The sequence below is a fragment of the Pan troglodytes genome, chromosome 4 (genome assembly GCF_028858775.2).
Source record: "Pan troglodytes isolate AG18354 chromosome 4, NHGRI_mPanTro3-v2.0_pri, whole genome shotgun sequence".
Lineage (NCBI taxonomy): Eukaryota > Metazoa > Chordata > Mammalia > Primates > Hominidae > Pan > Pan troglodytes.
In genome coordinates, this window is record NC_072402.2 from 101,278,515 (window position 1) to 101,302,396 (window position 23,882).

Consider the following 23,882-nt stretch of genomic DNA (forward strand, 5'->3'; position numbering starts at 1 on the left):
TTAGCAGTATTAGACAAGTAATAAAAATTAGATATATCGCTTTAAACCTGAAGAGCAAAAATTATTGACTTTATATATGTATGTATATATGTAAGTCTGTTTGTATTTGACCCCGAACTATACTTTAAGATTCAAATCAAAGTTTTAAGTCTCCCAAACACAGACACTTTTAAAAAGGCTTTTGCATTTCTTGTACATTATCAATTCGAAACAGGTTAACGACTGAAATCCAGCTTTTCTCATTTTTCAGGACACTTGTCAAAACATGTTAAACACACATACACAAAACAAAATAGATTTTAAAAATTTAATGTATTATTACATTCATTTCCAGTAGAATACATTCACGGCACTATCACATCTACTATTCTTTTGAATTGGCCATTCCTTCTATTTACATAGCTTTTCACCTCTCAGAGGTTGGCAATTTAAGAGTTCTTATTAAAATAATAATTTACCTAGATGCTGATTTTTTCCCAAGTAAGGATTAAATATCCAAAACAAAATGTATAACTACACTTGTTGATACTTTATATTCTACTTTCCTATTTTAACATTATGAAAACCTGGAATTTTACAATGTAATCATAGAATCTGCAAGTATTAAAAGTACATTTAGAGTAAAACTGAATTTCAAGATGCTCTATTTCATAATAATCAAGGTACATTATTTTCCATATACTTATGTAGCTCGAATTTTATTATGTATCTAAATGTCCTGTGTCAGTTTTAATTTGGTTTAAATTCTTGATACCAATAAGCCTTCATCAATTCCTAAGAAAATCACTGCTCATTAGTAAAATAAAGTTTTATCTGACAGTTATCTTTTATTTAAGTTAAATAAATGTTAAGTATCTAAAATTTTAATTAACAATATTTGGTAAATTAAATTTATTCTTATCATTCCTTCTTTTAATTTTGTCTATATATATTTTTAGTAATAGCTTCTAGTTCCTTTTACAGGGAGAATCGTCCTCTGCATTATACAGTACAGACTGTTGTAATTAGTTATGTAACTTTCACTAATTAGGTAAATTCACCTTTCACAATTTCTTTTTCCTTATCTATAAAATAAGGAAAGCTAATTTCATATATTATCCTTAAGGTCTCTTGTAGCTCTAGCATACATTAGTAAAGATGCAAATTATACAAATTTTGATATTCATAAACTATAATAGCTATTAAATCAATTTCAAAATAGCCTTTCAAAATGTGACTTTCTATGTTGCAAAATTGTGAACTACTATGTTTTGCTTTCTCTAGAATCTTACTGATTCAGCTCTAAAATATACTTACTTTGTCAAGGCTTCTTAGAATGTGTTGAAATAAGGTCAAAGCCAAGATATATTTGAGCATAATAAATAGTATTGGTAATGATTATACAATTTTTTGCTAACACAGATACATCACTCATCATAAAATGAAATAAAGCCAATGTTTTAAATTAAATATGTAAATCTGCCTGGGACTTATTCAATATCCGACCTTTGAGGAGAATTCCTTTCAAGTTTAATTTCAGTGCAAAAGCAGAGAATCTTGGTTTGTCTTAATAACAGCTTTAGGTATAAGTAACATATAAGTAGGTATGTTAATTAATTTTAGGTCTAAAAGAGAGGTCCCAGATGTAATAGTATGCTTTTCTCCTTCCATGAGGGTGTGGTATTGAGATCACTATTAAATTATTAAATTAGAAAATTCTTAACACTGGTCAAATTAGACGAGTGGCGACACTATAACACCTCCACTGCTAGAACAATGGAACTCCCAGGAAAGAGCAAGTGGGACTACAATGGGGAGATGAACAAAAACCATATATTGACAACTTAAAGGTAACAAAAGGACTAAAAAATCAATGCCAGCTAACTCAAGCTAATACAAGCTAAAAATTCATTAAAATTACTTTGTTTCATTTCTCAAATCAGGAACTTTCTTCGTCATCAGTTTAATGCTTACAAGAGGCACTGAAATTTATGCACATTTCTAGAACATCTTTCCAACATGATGTCTCTTATTAGAAAAATGGTTTTGTGAGATAAAACTGTGAAGGAAGAAAAGAAACCAAGAGAGAAAAAGTTCAGAGAAGACTGACCCAAATTTAACATAATCTGAGGCAATATTGTAAAAATGTGTAAAAATATGAATTTGTGATTAAGACAGAAGAACATTTTGAAAATATTTCGAAAACCCAACATCGTATTTTGTGTTGTGACACTCTCAAGAGTACTGAATAATCTCTAATATCACTTGAGGAATGAGTGTTATTAGAAATTATTAAATAATACTCAAAGCTTAGTTCTTAGATTTAGAGATTAGGATTTATTCTAATCCAGTGTTTGATTAATTGATGTGCAATAGCTCGGCTTGGTGGCACAAAGAATGCCTGCTGCTTCCCTTTGGTCAGAACATCCAGGACCTAAAACACACCATAATAGAATGCATTAGGATTTCAAAGCTGTCATATTTAAATACTATTCCCATGTTTACATAATTCAATTAAAATGTGATGAGTTTTACAGTGAATAACAGTAGAAAGTGACAACATCCATATTTACATGCAAAGTTTTTTTTTTTGGAAACAAGGTCTTGCACTCTGCCACCCAGACTGGAGTTGCAGTGGTGCGATCATGGCTCACTGCAGCTTTGACTTCCTGGGCTCAGGCGATCCTCCTGCCTCAGCCTCCCAAGTAGCTGGTACCATAGGTGCACCTGGCTAAGTTTTTAAAAATTATCTGTAGAGACAGGGTCTCCCTATGTTGCCCAGGCTAGTCTCAAACTCCTGGGCTCAATCAAGCTTCCTGCCTTGGCCTTCCAAAGTTCTGGGATTACAGGTATAAGCCACCACGCCCAGCCTCAACATGCAAAATTTAGGACAGCATTTTTAATTGCTTCACTGAGTAAGTGATTCAGTTTCTAAAATGTTCCAGAAAGACACATTCCCTTATGAAAATGACATCACGAAAAAGCAAAATGTACGCTCTACACTTAATTTCTAAGCAAAGCCAACTTTTGAAACAGATTCTTTTTTGTAAAATTCATAAGCAATAATCTAATTTCCATCTTTTAGGATTAAGCATAGAATAAAATTAATTTTATGCAGGCAAAGTCAGAAAGAATTTCAGGTCAGATGAGTAATTTATCTTTTAATATATTATTTAGGAATGACATTTTAAAAAGTTATTTTAAGTGTATGTTTATTATACAGTTATGTCATTCTTGTCCTTAAGTACATTTTAAAATGAATAAAAACTTTCTGAAAATTTTAAGCACTTACTGATGTTTTTTGAGAGCTACTTGTTTTAATGTTATAAACTAAAATATAAAATGTCTAAGAATATTCCTGTTTCTCATCTATGAATTAATGTTTTTCTAAACCCACTGATAGGTATTATTATTTATGTGAAGGAATGGAATCTGAAACTCGAAATGGTACAGAATCATCTCTACTAGAAAAATCTCATAGAATAAGTTAATATAGATCACATTAGTGAAACATACTCCTCCTGTATGGAATTACTAATTACCATGTAATCCACGCATAATGAGAAGGCCAAAGGCATCATTCAACTTGCTGAAAATATGCATCCTTGCTCTGTGACCAAACCAATACAGTCAGGGAACAATCAATAGAAGAAGGAAATTAAATTGAACTTTACCTGTTCTCTAGTGAACCAGCGGGCATCCTCTATTTCATTCTTGTCAACTTTAATTTCTGTAGACACTGCCAGAGCTAAGCAACCAATCATTAAGGAGGAAGGCATTGGCCATGGTTGACAAGCGACATACTGAACATGGCCAACTTTGACTCCACTTTCCTCTTCTACTTCTCTCCTAACAGCATCTTCTATTGTCTCTCCTAATGAAATGGAGCAAAAGAACAAGTTGCTGATGAACATGCCTGGGACACTTTGTGTCCTGAATGGTTCAAACATCTGGAAATCACTTTGGACAGAAACCCAATGCAAATAATCAGAAAGCAGAAGCCTAAAACTAGACTGTAATTGAAGAAAACAATTTTTTTAAAGTACATGACCACATATAGAATATCAAAATGCCAACAATAAACTTTTCATTTTTTTAAGGTATAAATTTGTCAGTTACATTTTAAAAATAATGATACCATCTAAAAATATCCAATACCTAATACTGGTTAAACACTATGCAAACACTTTATATCTTATCTCATGTATATATTGTCCACGAAATAGTTATAAATTACACGATTTTTACAAATAGCTCTTTCACACTAAAATTCTGAAACTTTTTTTTATTATGTTGTCAAACAATTATTGCAGGTAACTCTTTTCAGGTCATTAAAAGATTACAAACTACATAAGATGAAATTTAATACTTTTTCTAAGCAATTATTTTCCTCTAGATGACTGCTGACTCTGCTATGATAAGTGATGCCTATAAATGTACTTTATATTTCTAATTTGTTGGAATTAAGAATTAGAATAGGGGAAATTGTTTCTAAGTAAAATCATTTCTAAGTAAAATCTGGAAGTTTAGAAACATTTTGCTAAATATTGCTGTATTTAGCAAAATATATTTTAAATATAGCTTTCTATTTCAAAGAGATTGATAAATTTCCTACATGAAAATTAACTTATAATAACCAAAAGAACACACATAGTAAAAATATAATTATAGACTAGTGTAAGGTATTTGCAAAACCATAACTAACAAAAGATTAGCATATGCTACATATTTAAGAATTCTTAAAATGAATAAAAAAGGATAAACAATGAAAACAAAACTAGGTAAAAGATAAACATCTAAAATTCAGAGAAAAGAAAACTGAATGCCTAATACACATTTGAAAAAAGATGTTCCATAGGTAAGAAAATGAAAATGAAAAAGAGATACGATTTCATTCACTCCTCAGAATGACAAATTTAAAAGTCTGAAAATCCTAACTTGGTGAAGATGTGGAATAATGGAACATTTCATGTTCTGCTGGAGGAAGTGTAAATTGGCAGAAACACTTCAGAGACAACTTGGCAACATACAGAAAAGGTTAAGATGCTCATAACACATGAGCTGGTGGTGCTACTCTATGTATATAACCTAGATAACTCTTGCAAATGTGCACAAGGAGAAGTATAAAAATATTAATTGCAGTGCTGTTTGTAATAAGAACTTTAAAATAAACTAAATGTCCAATCAGCAGAATGGATAAATAGTGGAATATCCATGAATGGATTACTACCCAGCAGTTAAGACAATGACCTAGAACTACTAAAGACAGCATAGTGATTTGGAGCAAGAACTCAGAAACCAACATGCCCAGGCTTAAATCCCTTCCTTATCACTTATTAGCTGTTTGATCTTGAGCAAATTATTTAGTCCCTATGCCTTAGTGCCCCTACCTGCAAAATCACTGTAATAGTGTATTTTATAAGGTTGTATGAGGATCATACAAAAAATATATATAAAGCATAGCCTGATACTGTTTTATATATATGATATGATCCTCCTCCAAAACACAGCCTGATACTATATGTTTACTGTTATTATCTAGCAATGCAAATATTGGAAATTGAAATTGAGATAAAACATATTAATTAGATGTATTCATTCACTCCACAAACATTTACTGACTTTCTACTACATGTGCTACAGGCATGTGCTATGAGGGTTTCAGATACAGCAGTGGATAAAATAAAGTCCCTGTGCTTATGAAACTTATATTCTTGAAACAGCAGATAATAAATTAGTAAGTACATACATACATACATACATACGGTATTAGGTGATGATGAGTGCCATAGGGAAAAATCAGGAAGGATGACAGGGATTGTGAATGCAGGGTATGGGGGCTAACTAATGTATCTGGGGCAATCAAGCAAGGCCTCTTTGAAAAGGTAACAGTGGAGTCTAGTACAGAAGGAAATGAGGTGGAACCTAGATACCTGGGTCAAGAGCAACATATCAAAGAGCAAATACTGAATTTTTAACAAAGCAGACCAAATTACTAGGAAAAGTAATTTATATAATTCTCATATAAAACATGAGAATTACATGTTTATATTATTAAAATTGTATCATTTTTAAAATACCTTAAAATAACCGAGTTTTATAACATGATAATTTATCAGAGATTATTTCTCAAATGCTACTTAAACTTTGTACATTGAAATTATAAATTAAATATAAATTATTAAGAAATGGCTTACCAGGCTCAATAAATCCAGCAAGGCAAGTAAACATGCCTGGGGGAAATCTTTTCTGCCTGCCTAAAAGGCATTTGGTCCCATCTGGATGAATAACTTGCATGATTACTACTGGATCTGTTGAAAAAAAAAATCAGATACATGAATGGCAGGAAAAACGAATTTAGATTCATTGTACAAACACTGTCTGATAGGATAATATAAAGGTATATCTCCTATAGGGACAGAACTCTTGTCTGGTTGTAAGAGATTGCTTCTTTCTGCCCTAATGTAGCTGATAATAGAATATCTCAGGGAAATTGTATAGAATACTGTCAGTAAGCTAAAGGAAGACCATTTTTGTCCTTCTTCCCCCAATCTTAACAGCAACATTTATTCTGTACTTATGGATGTTAGGTGTATTATTACTTTTCAATGAGAAAAAAATTTGAGTAGTTAATACATGGAAATAAGGAAAATTCAAATTTTACCACGGTAAATAGTTAATTTCCCTCTTCCATCCTAACCCTTAACAAAGTGTTTTTAAAAGCTAATGTGATTCTATGATTAAAGTCATTAAATAAAATTTAAATAACAGTTCATCTCTCTAGAAGTTACTAATTCAGCAAATTCTTCTCACTATATCATGGCTAAGAACTAGGAATTAAATGTAAAAGGCTCTTGAGCAACAAAAACAGATGTCACTAAGCCATGTATTTTTCTCCCCAGAGGCCTCCTCAGGTATTGCTGAGCCTATCTATTCTTCTTTTACATAGTTTTAAAGGTCTGGGTTACCAGATTTCCAAACCTACAGCAGACTCAAGGCAGCAATTAGAAGAGAGAATACAGGCAGACATTAACAGTAATGAAAAGCTAGGGCCAGGCTGTACTGCTTTAGTAATGCCTCAAACAGGCAATAAATTGTACTTAGTGGGGCTTTTTCTCCACTAAGTAGAGCCAAATTGGTTGGCTTTTGAAATCATGTATCATAACATATCAAATTATAGTGAGTAACCCAAAGTTAAGAAACGGCTATTGATGTACCATGTTTTTTACTTAAAAATCATGAAAGTATGTAACACTTTAACACATTCTTAATGGTTAGACATGTTTTCCATAAAAAGGAAAACTCTTTAACTCCTCACAAATTTTCTCTTTCCAAAATATCTTATTCCCCAAGATCCAGGTGGCTGAGATATAAAATAAAGGGCTTACCAACTCTTGGGTATGAGGTATTATGGACGCCATTGAGACTAGGACAGTCTTCTTTTAAACATAGTCTCTTATAGCCACCTTCTTCAATTTTAGTTGCATTTCCACAGGTTGGGCAAAACTTGTGTCGACTGTGCCAGGCAAGAACAGATCTTGCTTGAGCTACAACCCCTTCAAAAAAAAGAAAAGCACAAAAATTTTAATTCTGTAAGAAATTAAAATCAATATATAAGTAAAATGTTCTCAAGCTACAATAAGAATAGCTGTCTGATCAGGGGTTTTAGTATTTCTATTTTTATAATGCGTATTTTTCTTTTAAAGTAAAAGATTTAATTTTCTGGATTACAAAAATTAGATTTTTTTGTTTGAATAAAATATAACTTTCATATAAGATAGACATACTAACATCTATCTTACATTCTATATTAGATCAGGCTTTTACTGTAGGTGATTTTAAAATTTGGGGTATTCATGATTCTAGTATAGAGTAAGTTTACAAACAGTGATTTTACAATAGTGATTTTAATAAAAATATACCACAAAGTCAGTTCTTAAGTGAGATTTGTACTCTAAAGGAAATATTACTAGGAAACTGTAGGAGGCTATCACCACTCTCTTGGTGACGATGCCATTGATGGTCCAAGCCATGTGGAACACAACCTGTTTTCAAGTGGAGACTGCATGTACACAGTATAAAACACACTGCATTTACTACATTCATGGTTAACCTTGTTTACCAAAAAATGCCTAATAGGATAAATCTTAAAATATATACACTTTAGCTATAGGTTTACTCTGGTAGTTCAAAAAAAGTTAATATGGCCTGGCCAGAAATATTACAGTTGAGGCAATAAGACTAGAAATGCTATATGTTAAATGCTTGACAAAGTTACCCTCCCTAAAATACATTATTTGGTCTACAGATTTTTGAAATGAACAAAATAATAACAAAAATTCTAACATCGTTTAAACTGGGAAAAATAAAACAGTCGTAACGAATAGACAACATTACGTTTTTGCCTGCTACGTAACCTTGTAATATGTAACTTACACTAGGGTATTTACATTATTTCAGAATCATCACAATAAGAAAAGCTAACATTTATTGAGTACTTACAATGTGCCAAGCATCATGCAAGGAATTTTATATAGATTATTTAATGTTTAGAGCAACCCTAAAGAAGATAGGTACTATTATTATCATTTTCTTTAGGAGTAAACTGAGTTGCAGAAAAGTTAAGTAACTGTGTAAACTTATAGAGCAAGTGAGTTAAAAGGCCTCAGTTTTCCTACAAGGGAAAAAAGCAAGCAACTAGCTCATTTATCAGATCTTTTTGATCTTAAAACGATATATATATATATATGTCTAAAGAAAATAAATTTTCTTAAAAAAGTTTGATGATTTCTCCACAGGTGTGGAGAATAAAACATACCACACCAGATGTTGAGGAGGAGATATTTAAGCAGTCTCTGGAAGGACCTCTATCACCTAAGGGAAGGTGGTCACTGACAAGTGACCTATTCCTAACTTCCCAGTAACTCATCAGTCTACCATAATCTGGTTTCTGTTCCTTTCACTCCACTGACGTTTCTCTTGTCAAGTTCATCAATAGCTTCATATTACCAAAGACAAAGATTCTTTAAAAAACAAAACAAAACAAAACAAAAAAACCACTTTGCCTTCATCTTACTCAAGTTCATAACAGCATTCAATACATTTGACCACTCCCTCCTGGAAATACTCTGCTGTCTTGGTTTCCCTGAGGCCTCTTGCTCTCTTCCTACCTCATGGCCACACTGTTTCCAACTCCTTTGATGGCTCTCCTGCTTGCAGCTTACCTTTAAATTTAGGGGGATTCAGGTCTTATTCTGAGTTTTTCTTTCTTCCTCTCAACTCTCCAAGTAATCTCAGTAGTTTTTTGGGATTTAAGTATCTGTGTGTTGATGACTGCCATATGGGTATTTCCAGTTCAGACATCTGATTGTAATGTCCATTTCTAAAACTTAGTATGCCCAAAAGTAAAATCTTGATTTTTAAAATCCAAGTCTGTCCTGCTTTCTTGCTCTACCCATCATCCTATATTATTGAGAAATGGTATCACTATATACCAAATTATTAAAGTCTCTAGCCTAGCAGTCATTCTTAATCTTTTCCTTCATTATTATATATCCCATATCCAATTCAATAGCAAAGACCAGTGATTTTCTCTCCAAACTTTATCTTGCATATACCCTCTTTCCTCCATTTCTACTATCAGTACCTTAATTCATGCCATATTACCACCATCTCTCACTTATAAGGGTCTCAACCTACAGATCAAGCCCTATCCCTTCTACCTCGAGAATACCTCAGATTCTCCCTTTGTCTCCATCTCCACTGCCTCCATTCTAACTCAAGCCATTGCAATCTCTTACTTGGGCACCTGTAATACTCAATTCCCTCTTAACAAGACTCCCAACTTTCACACTTACTTACTTACATGTGTACAATTTATGCTCTATGATGCAGCCAGTGTGCAGTGTTTTTTTTAAAAAAATATTTTAAACACAGATTAGGTTACATTTAAATGGCTTTAGAATCAAACCCCAATTTCTTACCATGCCATAAAAAGCCCCATCAACAGAATACAAAACAAAACAGTCAAGGTCTTTGCCATCATGTTCTACATGTAGCAGGAACTAAGAATTATTCAATGAAGAATCAAATGAGATCATCATGCACCAGGGTTAATTCTCAGGAAATCAGTCTGGGCTGATTAGAACTACTAACTGCCCAGGAGAGTAGTCCCCTAGGGTGAGAACTTTAAGAGGTTTCTGATAAAGACAGTCTAATTTCACTGCTTACTGGAAAAAGAGTGCCCCTGGAAAGTGCAAATACATACAACTCCAACTCAATTCTAAAAACCAGATTTTACCAATGAAAAGTAGCATTCATTTCTTACCAGCTTCTTTTTCTTTCAATTGCAGAAGGGCTGGCATAGGAGGATGAAGAAAGTAACAATTTTCATGTCTTTGCTTGAATTCTTCAGCAGCAATAGGATCTATACCTAGAGCAAACCAGGCAACCAATCCATCTTCCTCCTCTCTCGGGACTTCACCAGCATAATTAAGTAGCTTGTCTTTTATTTCAAGTTCTACTCCAAGAAAAATCAAGGTGATCTTCTCAGGCTGGGCCAAATAATCCTTTATATCTGTGTAGTTCAGCTGACAAAGCCTAACTTCTGGCTGTTGGAAACTTTCTTTATTGCCACCTAGAGTAACCAAGGGATTTAAATCTGAGAAAAGAATAAAAACTGTGGCTGGATGGCTTTCTTTAGCTAGCAGCCAGTCAGAATTATTTCTCTTTTCACTTTTCCGGTCCAGTAGTGTTTTGCTAAAATAATTTTCACATTCTTCCACTTCATTCGTTAGGAACCAAGGCTTCTTCCCACCTTTAGCAGTAGCTAGTAAATTAGCTATATGCTTATAACCCCAAAATACAGCAATATCCAGTGCAGTCTGCCTTGATTTATTGACAATTGATCTGTCACACCTATAGATGGAAGAAAAAATTGGGGAGAAAAAGTAAAATAGGAAGTAAACACTTTCTCCTGTATGTATTTCAATAAAATATTTCCAGATACATATTAAAGTCCTTTTTAATGATTACATAGATTTTTTTTCTTTTGTTACATAGTTTACTATTGGGAAGGTTAAAAGAACAATCATAAATGACAAAAAGTTAGAGACAGTGGATACTTACACTTTCTGGATAATTACTCACAAAATAAAACAGTATTAAGCTTTATGCACTATAAAGAGATACCAAAATTCTACAAGAAGTCCTTGGTAGTCATAGTGAGATCTGCATTTTCTATTTGGGAGGAAAATTTATAATTAGACTCCTCATAAATTTGCTTCGCTATAAAGAAATAATTTCTCAATGAAAAAGGTTACAAAGTTTTAAGTTAGAAAAATTGTGGTACATTTTTACATAAATTAGCCAATGAGTTATTTAGTAGTTCAACAATATAAATATGGAAACAAGCAAAATTTTAAAGTAAATATGTAACAAAGAAATTAAACCACAAACCCTTTCAGGTGGTACAGCCTAAAATGTTTACCCTTTCTCAAGCAGAAATTGGACAATCTCTGGGTGCCCATTCCTTGCCGCATACATTAAAGCAGTCCAGCCATTTTCGGAAGTTTCATTGAGAAGAGATGGAGAATGACTGAGTATTCCTGTTAACTTGGCAATATCTCCTTCAGCAGCTGAACAGTGAAACTGAGTAACTATTTCTTGCTTCGGACTTCTTTTTACAGAAGACATTTCTTCCTTAAAAGAAGGAAAATCAGGGGAAAAAGCTTATTTGCAACTGCTTTTTTATCAATGAACAATATTGATAAATAGCAATAGAATAATAGCAATGGTTTCCAAGGCAACATACTATTCAACAGGCAATCCTTAAACAGCATACATTTCAATTTCAAAATGTTATCAGTTTAGAATTATAAAATGCAACGCAATTTATATGCCCATGGGAGTTACACAAAATAATGAATAAAGAGCTCTGACAGTACAGACGAGGGGGCCATATCCTTGGGAGGGGGAACCAGGTAACATATTACATAAGGAGGAGGTATTTAGGGTAGACCAGAGGGGACTTCACGATGGGGTGGGGACATGAGGGGGAGAGCATTAAAACAGATGGAAGTAAAGGCAGAGACTTTCTAAGTTTCACAGGAAAACAGTTTATTGTTTGACCTTGCACAATTAATTCTGTAATCCATCTAGGATCTATTTTTGTTCATGGCATGAGGTAGGGGTCAAGATACTTTTTTACCCAATGCATAATCCATATTACTCCGCATTATTCTTGAAATTACCATCTTTGTCCTACTACACTGAGACAAATATTGTCACAAATCAGATGATCATCTATTTTTGGTTCTATTATTGGACAGTTCTGTTGGTCACTTTGTTGTCCTTGAATCAGAGCAGCTTTTAAAACTCATTAACTTTATCTGCTTTGCCACCTTTTTGTTTCAGTGGGGTAAAAAACCCCGAAATAATTGTTCCATACTCTTAAATATTGCCTAATCATGGACTGCAGATGATAGAGCACAAACTGAGCTTTTTTTGTCTTTTTTTTTTTGGCGGCGGGGGATGGTGAAAATGGTTCATGATTCAACTGTCTGTGAACTTCTCAAAGTATTTTTTTTAAGGTATAATTCTTCTTTCTATGAAATGCTATTAAGAAAAGATTTGGGATTCTAACAACATTTCTATCATTCTAAGCAATAAGATTTTTAAGCTAAAAAGACAGGTTATAGCCCATAGTTTTTGATAGCTGCTGTCTCCTGGGTTCTGAAAGGGCGATCTGGCTGATGAATTGCATAGCAGGAATAGTATGAAGAAAATTTAGGGAAAACAAGGAGTAAAGATTAATTGTCTCATTTTGGAGCTGTTCACCTTTCCTATTTGTGTCTTTCTGCTACTTATAAATAGGTTAAAACTGCTCACAGTCATGGAAACACTTGGATGAAACCTAACAGTGGAAATCTGTTTAGAAATTAAATTACCAGATGTAATATCTACATGACAGAATAATTTTTGATTTATTCTAGAATTTACTTCGCTGTTCCTTTCATATTGAAATTTCTAAATACGTTAAAAATACTATGCATAACAAAAGCTACAACTTTTCAGGACTTTATTTTGAAGCACTGCTGTACAGCTCCTGTACTGATCTCCCTTCCAAATTGTCTTTCTCTTAAGTTTATTTTCCAAAAACCCATACTATAGTTTTTTCAGCTACGTTTAGTTTGAATAATATTTCACTGTCTCATGTTCTGGGGTCACCGTCACTCCTCACATTCTCACAGGCCGCGCCAGGTAACTGCAAAATTGTCCTTCAAAAATACAGCGTCATTCACTACCTCCAGGGCAATGCTTATGCATATGCTATTCTGTGGAGATGGGAAGTGGAAAGTGTACACTTTTCCCTCTAGCTTTCTCAGCAGAAAAGCCATCTAGAAATAGTACCATTATTCATTCCAGAGAAGCACATAAAGTCTAACACCCAATTCTACTGTTTGATTTACTTTTTCAATTCTCATTGACAGGTTATAGAAGGTAAAGATTTGAAGGCAGAATAAAGTGCTGCCCTTGTTTTCCAAGAAGCTCAAGGACTATTCCGAGAAATCATTTAAAAGAATATTAGATTTAAAGGGACATAAATTTTTAACAAACCAACATCCACTTTTACTGACATGTAACCCGGGGCCCATGACTTCCGCATGCTCACACAGACCGAATGGGACAGGACAGGACCTTAAATATCGCTCTGTCACTGAAATCACTGACCATCAATTAACGAATTTCATCCACTCCCTGGGCACTCAAGACCAATTAAGTGCCACCCGTGCACGGTCTCTGAAAATGGTAAAATGCCTTGAGATATTTTACTTTCTTGCCACTACTGTGAGATTCCTTCTTTCGAGGTGAAATCACACCCTAAGTAGCGCTTCCTTTTCCCCATCTCAGCTTGGGCAGGAAACTCTACGACCTCAGTACCGCCTGCGCCTCCGCCCTGTCCCGGGAGCCCCTGCAAATGCGTCCGTGGCTCCCGCGCCTGCGCCCACCAAACCACTACGAGGCTGCGCCACACAACTCAGCAGGGCCACGCAGGGCAGCGCGAGAACCAAAGAGCCCAGGGAAGTGGTCACCGCCCCCAGAGGAGGCAATGAGACGACTAACTCCCCACTGCTTCTACTAACCCAAAGGTGACCACAGTAGAGGCAACCAGGATGCAGTCCAAAGATTGGGATATCCCACTCGCTTTTCCTGGAGCCGGATGCAGCCTTCCCGACTTCCGGTGGAGATCCGGGGGCGGGAGGGGGGCCTTCCCGCGGTTTTATGGGAGATGTAGTTTGAAGCCCACAGGTTGTGCGCAAGGGAGAAGGGGTGGAGATTGCGGGTGGAAGTGTTTGGGAGCCGGCGCGGGAGAGATCGCGGTCTAAAGGATTGGCGCTGAATGAAGGGCTGAAAATCCTTCTCCTGAGACTGTGATGTGTAGATAGAACGTGGTGCAGGCGATCGGAAAACTGTAGGCCTGAGGAAACGATTTTAAATTTTCCAGCGTCTCCCACCCATCTCCTAGCCCTCTCTCCAATACAGTCCAATGCAATTGATTGCTCAAAGCATGTAAGAAATATTCAGTGAATATTTGTTGATGTTAAACAAGTGTTTGTTTTCATATTTATTAAGTCAAATATATTTTTGATGTTGCTATAATACCTTGGTAATTAGAACTTTTCAAATAACATTAAGCAAGAACATATCTGACTTTCTGTGTGGTTGTGTTTACTTGTATGTTTATGGAATTTAGGCATATCTGGTTGCCTCTCTCAAGGAGTTTCTTGTCTAATGAAGTAAAGCAGATGGTAAACAATTACATGCACCATGATAGAGTGAAGACAAAGTGGAGAGCACATTCAGGACACCCACTGTAGACTTGCAGGGCAGGATCAGAAAGGGTATAGTGGAGACTTGAAGTGCTTACCCATGTCTTTTTTCTTCTCTCCATCTGGATCTTCTGGGAAAACGATATAGCTTAGGTTCCTTGCAGCTAGACATGGACTTGTTACTAGTTCTAGCCAATGCACTGTGGACAGAAGTGGTGGTCTTTTGGGTCAAGGGAGAAAGAGACAGGATTTTATAGCCCTTCAGATTCTTATTACCCTGTTTTGGCGATGTTGGAAGTGCATGTTAAAATGACAAAGTCGGCCGGGCGCAGTGGCTCACTCCTGTAATCCTGGCACTTTGGGGGGCCGAGGCGGGCGGATCAACTGAGGTTGGGAGTTTGCAACCAGCCTGACCAACAAAGAGAAACCCCATCTCTACTAAAAATACAAAATTAGCCGGGTGTGGTGGTGCATGACTGTAATCCCAGCTACTCGCGAGGCTGAGGCAGGAGAATTGTTTGAACCCAGGAGGTGGAGGTTGTAGTGAGCTGAGATCGCGCCATTGTACTCCAGCCTGGGCAACAAGAGCAAAACTCCGTCTCAAAACAAACAAACAAACAAAAATGACAAAGTCACTAGGAGACAGGACTGGCATTTACTCTTGGGAGAGAGCTGCCATATCTGCCATGGACTTTGAGTGAGAAATCAACCTTTGTGGTATAAACCACTGAGATTTGAGGGTTAGGTTGCCACCTCACCATAGCATAGTCTATTCTAGTATAGAATACAGTGAGGAGATGACCTCTGAACTAAGTTTTGGCAGGCCAGGAACAAAGACTGGACAAAATCTACATGTTAGAGGCTCTCCTTTCCATCTTGCCAAGATAGAACCTGGTCCCTTAAAAGAGTTAGGGGCAAGTTTAGAGATAAAAGTAGGTTAATATTCCAGATGCTAAAGAGGTAGCAGAGTCTACTAAGTGTCAGATATGTCAGAAAAACACACCATAAAATCCTGATATCCAAGGGCCCTGGTAGGCCAAGTGCTGACGGCGCTGTCAGCAATCCACAGCTTGTCTGATTTAAGGCCTATTGTGCTCACTCTGTTTTTGCAAATACATTTCCCCTTACTGAAAATGACAGCGTGTAATAGCAGTTGGCAGAGGTGACCAGAATAAAACACTTTACCCTTTGCGATGTGTACATCCAGAAATGCCTTTAATCTTTAAATGCACTCATTTATGATTTTTGTGGGTAACAAGCCACTTTTGCTGAGTTTAATGGTAATTTCATCTGTTTTATGATTTTCAAAAACAACTTTTAGAGTATTTTTACTCTTGGAAGCATATAGAAATGACTGTATTTTCCATGCAAACATCAATTTAGTTTATGCATTTTAGAAAGAATTCCCAAACAGTGGTTTATTCTTATTTACAATCATTTCTCCCCCTTTGCTGTATGAGTTGTGTTTTATGAAGCAGCAACCATGATGTGAGGAGGAGTCTGTCTGATCAGAGGGAGAATTAACATTGCTTGAAAGAGCAGCATTCTTTCTGTGTACTCAAGTTAATTGGTGCAGTAATTTAATCATTGAGCCTCTGTTCACATTTCATGTGTAAGTCACTTAAACTTTTTTTTTTGCTTTTTTAGAATGTCTAGGTTGATGAGCATTTAAATAAATTTGTAGCATTTAAAAATGTCCTCAAAACTGATTGCAGCATGACATCCCTCAGATTTTGTATTCAGTTTTAGTTTAGTTATTTTGAAGCTTTCAGATGAAAAAAACACCTAAATTTAATATTCTGCAACAGGTTTTTCCATCACTATGCTGAAGCCCAGAGGAACGCAGTGTATTTTTTGAGTTTTAGTCTTCTATTTTTTCCTTAGGATATTTTTGACCCCAGATACTTTTTCCTTTAAATTTGACTGAGCTGTGATCATGATTCTGACCTCTAGCCTTGAAAGAAGAGGAGTTATACCTCTCAGGAGTGATGCCTCAGGCACTTTGCAAGTCGGCTGGCAGGGATTATTTCCTAGGCTGTGAAGTGATGACCTTCTACGGAGAGTGAAAGTCTGCAGTGCAGGTAAATTCCTTCAGCCAGGATTGAGAGCCTTAGGTTTGCTACCTGCTCTATGAATCAGAGTTTTCCTTCTCTATGGAGGACACATAATTTAGCAGTATATTTAAAGCCACATGTTATGTGCTCACATGTTGGTTAATTTACTGTTGGAGGTGAATATATTCTGATTTTGAGTTCCATAAAGGATTGGTTCAGAAGTAAATCTGGAAACTTGGACTAAAAAGCAAGGATGACTTTACTGTGATTAAAGGACACCTTACCTGTTATTTCTAAACAAAGTGCCCTGACAGTGCTCTCTCAGCTGTTCCCAACTTGTCTGATTTCAGTATCCCAGAGAGGATTTCTGTTGCTTCCTAAGCTATCATTACAGCAATAATATAATGCTGATTGCTACGATATTTTCAGAATACATTAAAAGGAGGAATGAAATTTAGAATGATTAATAAACACTTTTGGAATTTGTGGGATGGCATTTTGTTTTTATTCTCTGAATAGAACTGTCAGTCTGAATCCAGTAAATTTCTAGAGTTTTGAAAAATAAGAATATTCATCTATTTTTTGAGGAACATAGTCATTTCAAAAAGCATGCGTATATTTTTAAGATAAAAACTGATTTTAAACATTATGTGATGATTTTTAACACTGATGTTAAAAATGATTTATATATTTTAAGTCCTTCTGAAAAATCCTTGAGAATCCACTTATTGCCACTATCCTGTTTAGCAAATTCTAATATAAATCTAACTGACAGAATTGTGGGAAAGGCAGAGTAATATAAGAGAGTAGCTGTGTCACTGAAGGCCATGTGAAATACTTGGAAAGCCAGGATAAGGAACTATTACCAGATACAAAATGTCACTACAGATATCTTATAAAATATTCCATTTTGTTCTACTTAAAAAGTTACCTGCAATGGGTGAAAACATTTCCAATTTAAATCACACACAATTTTTCTGGTAATAGGACCATCAATGTGGTACTTGTGTAGGACTACGCCCTTTGGTCTAGAATAAAATTTCAACAGTGATTCATTCATTCATTTATTCTTTCAAAAATGGATAAGGGCTTCTTAAAGTGTTGGTAAATAGTACTGGAGGTACAACTTAGTCAAATTCTATTGTTAAATATTTCTGTTTTGCAGAGTTGAAACAAAATGGAGAAAGTTTCTCAAAATATAACTAATTGTCCTAAATCCAACTGTTTAAGATCCAGTAGATAAAGCATAATTTACCTATGTTATATCTCACTATTCTCTTTCGCTTGGCTTCTTTGTTTTTTGTTTTGTTTTGTTTTTTAGCAAAGGAAATCTGTGATATATTTGGATGCAGATTTATTTAAAAGGCCCTGGCCCATTGAATCTGGTAAAACAGAGACAGAAAGCAGAGACATACTACCTTTGTTCTATCACCAATATGATGGCATGGGACAATTGGATACTGGCTGTAGCATTGTGCTAGGTGGTACCCTTCACCCTCACCTTTGCCTTCCTCTCTCTCCCTCCCAGTCTCCCATCCCGTTTTCTATGATCAAGATTTTAATTTCGCTTACATGAGAACAACTAGAGTGATGTAGCCAGGATAGTGATTACATTTCTTTTAAAAAATTGGTCCTAGTCATGAAATCAGAATATAATTAAATCATTGAGTTTTAATGACTTCAAATAGGATAATGGTATATTATAACTTGATTTGTAGTCCTACTTTTGGAAGGATATATAAATTATCTTTGTGGAATTGTATAGGCCCAGAATGTAATGAATGATGTGAATCAACATGATTTATAGTTTAAAATATTTTTCCCTTATAGGTAGCTTCTGCCTCCTGCTTGGTATTTCCACTGTGCCACCAGCATCATTTAAGTTCTTACCAGGATTACTGAAGTGGCTTCATAGCTGCTTTATTTGTCTTGGATCTCATCTTTAAATTTACCTCCCAGAATATAACCAGAGTGGATCTTTTAAAAGCTAATTGTTCTTCATTTTTAAAAATTCTTTATTACTATACATCACCTTCAGGAGAATATAGAATATGAGGTCCTTTCTTTTTCTTTAATTGCAATACTATGAATTAAAATTTTTTGAGGACATATACTATATATGTGTGTGTGTGTATGTATAAAGTCTTGTACATGTACGTATATAAAATATTAGATACATTATATACTATGCACAGGAGCAGAATTTTAAAAAGGATGTGGTAAGATTAATTATAAAAATAAGCTGCAATCTTTTCTTCTCATGTATTTGCCTTGTGTACCTTTTGGTGTGTGCACCTAACTTTGGAGAGCTCCGTCACTCCCCTATTTGCTTCCTGCCCTAAAGCCACAACTACATAATTACCAAGGCTGTGGCATGTTCACTCCTCCTATTTCTTCTGTTAGAAATACCTATCTCACTCCACCCACTCACCCATAGACCCTCTTGTTGAGTAATTTTTACATAATTTTCCAGACTAAGTTCATGTGCCACCATCTCAGGGAAAAAAATTATATCCCCTTGTCTGCTTCCAAAGCATTATAAATTAACGTATTTCATAATATTTTAGAGTATAGATAGTTATTTTTTCTAACACTCCAAAGATTAGGAGCTTCTTTGAGGAACAACTATCTTCTTAATCTTTACATCATTATAGGCAGACACAATGCCCAGCATGTGTTATACCTTCAATATAATTTAAACGAATTCATGCGTGAATCAGTAACGAAGAAAGGAAGGGAGGAAAGAAGGAAGGAGGGAGGAAGAGAGGGAAGGAGGGAGGGAGGGAGGGAGGGGATAGAGGGAGGAGTTAATGGATGTGTTTAAGATAAAACAACCAGTCATGGTAAAAGGAGGATTTTTAATCCGTGTCTCCATGGTTCTCTGATGGTCGATGGTAAATATATAAGGAAGGTAATTTTGCATTATTTTGGTGAGCAAATCTGTATATTACATATCAGTATCAAACATAAATATTGTTATGTAAATGTTCTCTGTTTTTCTCTAGGTTTTAAATACTTACCTGGTAACCTAATCCTATTAAAAGCTTTATTTTTGTCTTTTTAAAAAAATATTTTCTTCTGTTTTATGTAATGCCATAGGACTAGCACAAATACCTAAAATACTGACGAGCTTAAATTTCCTTTTGAAATGAGCATAGGATAGAGTGAATCACAGGAAGCAGGTTATGGATAAGGATAATGTATTTTGATGATATTCAAATTTATTCAGCAAAGACCAAATAAGTCAGAGCAGATTTGCTGGTTCATCAGTTGTGCTGCTTCTGCATTCTTATTAGTAAACTGTAACATATTTTACAAAGACTCAATCTTTTCCCACAGGGCACAGCTCTAGGTTAAGCCTTAAAAGCAACTTTCATTATAGATCGTTTATTGAAAGTAGAGTGAAGCAATTACAGTATCTCTCTGAAGAGGTATATTGGCCAAACACTCTACTTTGGAATAGTGCTTTATACTGGATTAGTTATTTAATACTTTGGCTATTATTGAAACTTGGAAATGTGTGTAGATGCCCCTTAGGGCTTATTGATACTGTGAGAAAAGCAACAGATATATTCTAGAAAAAAAATATGATCCTCATCAAGCCTTTTTTAAAGTTCAAGTGTAGACATTTGCCAATCATTGTTTTAGTTTTTTAGTTTAAAGTACCAGTGAAAGTTGTTTTGAGGATTTATGGAAACTAATATCTATCCATTTGACTCACTGTGGTAATTATTTTGTGGTGTGTTGATATAGTCAAATTTCCATTCTTTTGATTACGTGTTGTGTGCAAATTTTGATATAAAGATATAAGGGCTCTTCTTTTATATTTAGTATCTGAATTTTCTCATTTGACAAATGAGAATTAAATATATGAGATCTATATTTTTATAATGGGCCAATCATAAAATCTAGGCTTATTTTAGACAAACTAGTGTTCCTAAGAAGTCAAATATAGAAATAGTTGACTCTTTTCTCTTGAAAATTAGGGATTTTTGTCACCTTCATCTTATATTAGGGCTAGGATACTTTGTTTTTTATTTCTTTAAATTTAAAAGCTCCAAGTTTTTGAATATGTCAAATTTATTTAAATGAAACTGAATCTTGTGATTCTTTCTTGACATTTTCAAATATGATTCAAATTTGGGAAAAATTTTTTTGCCAGCTAGTAAATGATTGCTGAAATCATGAATTGAAATTTCTCTATTTAAATGGAATGCCATATTTATAAAAGTAATAGCTTGCAAGAGATTGTCAATGGCATTCAAATCTGAATCTAAAATGTATTTCTTTCATTAAATATTTGCACAAAGTTGTTACATATTTATATAGTTCATTCCCTGGGACGTTTTATACATTGTCATTTAAAAATATTCATTCTTAAAGAGATACGATAGAAACATGCTTTATGTATACATTCCAGGTGCATGCTTGTATAGTACTGTGCTGTATCCATTATCTGCTTTTGAGGCTGTAGCTGTTATTTATAGTGTTACAGTTACTGTACATTTATTTGTTCTTGATTTTAGCTTTTCCAACTGTGCCTTTTCATTATCAAGGAGAGAATCTGGCTCACAGATAAAATTTCTCACCCCCATAAGTAAAATAAAAATGAACTCTCCAAAGTTAAAGTAACAATGAAAGAAACAAATTGTAGCAATGGAAGTAATGGATTTAGATGAACAATGTTTGTATTAGTTGATGGCCTTCACAAGATTTTTACCAATATGAAAGTTCAATAATTCAAGTGAATGGAATTACTTAAAAGATATACTTGATGTGCATTAATGAAATAATATTTTCTTTTCTTTTGTTTTCCTGGCATAACTGTGGTTTATTTCTTCTCCAAATTCTTTTTTGCTTCAACCATATAGGTGTAATAATATTTGGTTGAAGTGGAGTTTCAATACTGCTTGCCTAGGTTCAAAACCTGGCCCTGCTACTTATAAGTTGTTGTTTAGGGGCACTTAATCTGTCCCTCAGTTTCTGTTTTTAAAATCAGAATAATAGAATAATTAATAACTTTCTCATAGAATTGTTATGAAGATTAAATAAGTAAACACATGCAAAAAGCTTAGAAAAATATTACCATATGTAATTTAAACAACACTGGAGTTATTTACTAATCTCTTTATTGTTATGGACATTAATGTATTTTTGTTGTTGAAATGGGAGAGTGTTACAAAAAAAAGTTAGCTGGGTGTGGTGGCACGTGCCTGTAATCCCAGCTACTCAGAAGGCTGAGGCAGGAGAATCACTTGAACCTGGGAGGCGGAGGTTGAAGTGAGCGGAGATCGCCCCACTGCACTCCAGCCTGGGTGACAGAGTGAGAGTCCATCTCAAAAAAAAAAAAAAAAGAGAGAGAAAAAAGAAATGGGATAGTGTTTATTCAGTGAGCACCTAGAATTAAAAAGTGAATTGCGTGAATAAATTCTCTCCTTAACATGGTTTATTGTGGTTGTAATGGTGGGGTTAGTAAAGAAGTAGAGATAGTCTCCTAGTCTCCAAAATGACTTGGCACTTGAACAGTTTAAACTACATACTAAAGTTTGTAGAAATTGTATGCAACCATCACTGCTGCCTCTGTTGTGATCATGTGGCCCTTCTTTTAGATAAGGAGTTATAGCAATACATTATATAGCATTGGATTTTGACCTTTGATATATAAATTCTGGTCATCTCAATGTATCTTGTAGGGTTAATACAGATGTAAGTAATAATAATTATAATACATTTAAGAGATTACAACATACATTGTGTTATCTGGTTCCTTCATTATGCAGTAGGTATAGTTAATTATCTTCATTTTTCTGATGAAGGCTCACTGGCTTAGAGAAGTAAAATGCCTTACCTGAGGTCACACAGTTAATCATAGTGGCAGGATGTATAGAATTGGCCTCATGTCTAATTTATATTTATTTATTAACTATTTCTAGTTACCAAAACTCTATTAAAAATGACATTGTCTTAAGAAAAAGGTACTTACACAAAAGTAGAGTTAATATCTAGATTGTATAAGAACTTAAAGTCACTGGTGTTATAAAATAACTAAGAAAGTAGGATAAGTATTAACAATTGCTTTGGTTTATACTATTTGAAAGACTCAGAATCCTTGGCATCAGGTTGTTTTCATAATAAGTAAGGACCATATAAAATGTGTCAAGACCTTTTTCTCAATTGATATGTTTTAATAAGTTTTATAGCATTCAGTTTTTAATACAGTCTATATACTAAAATTAGAAAATTAGAACTTAGTATAGTCTATATACTAAAATTAGTATATATAGTCTATATACTAAAATTAGTATATATGGTCTATATACTAAAATTAGTATATATGGTCTATATACTAATATTAGTATATATGGTCTATATACTAATATTAGTATATATGGTCTATATACTAAAATTAGTATATATGGTCTATATACTAAAATTAGTATATATGGTCTATATACTAAAATTAGTATATATGGTCTATATACTAAAATTAGTATGTATGGTCTATATACTAAAATTAGTATGTATGGTCTATATACTAAAATTAGTATGTATGGTCTATATACTAAAATTAGTATGTATGGTCTATATACTAAAATTAGTATGTATGGTCTATATACTAAAATTAGTATGTATGGTCTATATACTAAAATTAGTATATATGGTCTATATACTAAAATTAGAATGTTTTTGAAATATGTTTTAAGAAGAAATATGTATTTTTGATAACTGTATTGGCAATTCTTAAAAACGTGGAGGAAGTGATAAATATATCATTTGGTAAGTAATTTGTGTAAAGACCCCTAATATCATTAACAGCAGGATACCTTGAAAATTAAAAGAGCTTATTTAAAATATAAGCTTATTAGCAATAACAAATGGACTTCAAAATGAAATATTTACTTTCTTACCCATTAGCATTTTAATAATGAGAATATTTTAGACATGTACCAGTTTTTGCCAGGTTATACTGCAGTGACAATCGACCTCTAAATTTCAGTGACAACAAAATAGATTGATT

General features: G+C 34.2%; 1 protein-coding gene and 1 long non-coding RNA gene across 5 annotated transcripts in view; one reads left to right on the forward strand and one right to left on the reverse strand.

Annotated features, from left to right (window-relative positions):
* Positions 1 to 293: 293 nt before the first annotated feature.
* On the reverse strand, positions 294 to 14,226 carry NUDT12 (nudix hydrolase 12). 3 transcript variants are annotated; one of them, XM_003310773.6, is made up of 7 exons: positions 14,124 to 14,226; positions 11,468 to 11,679; positions 10,307 to 10,896; positions 7,368 to 7,535; positions 6,177 to 6,290; positions 3,654 to 3,853; positions 294 to 2,413 (listed from the first exon to the last, which is right to left on the reverse strand). In XM_003310773.6, exons 2-7 carry the CDS (start codon positions 11,671 to 11,673, stop codon positions 2,303 to 2,305), a joined length of 1,389 nt encoding a protein of 462 aa, XP_003310821.1. In that variant the 5' UTR covers positions 11,674 to 11,679; positions 14,124 to 14,226; the 3' UTR covers positions 294 to 2,302. The 3 variants fall into 3 exon arrangements, with proteins under 3 accessions (XP_003310821.1, XP_009447713.1, XP_009447712.1); XM_009449438.5 differs by having other exon boundaries at positions 11,468 to 11,675; positions 14,124 to 14,215; XM_009449437.5 differs by lacking the exon at positions 14,124 to 14,226 and adding an exon at positions 13,711 to 14,014.
* Positions 14,221 to 23,882, forward strand: part of LOC112209230 (uncharacterized) — a 371,229-nt gene continuing 361,567 nt past the window's right edge. For both annotated transcript variants that reach the window (XR_002943936.2, XR_008548041.1), the window contains exon 1: positions 14,221 to 14,550. This is a non-coding gene — a long non-coding RNA (uncharacterized LOC112209230). The remainder of the gene's footprint in view (positions 14,551 to 23,882) is intronic.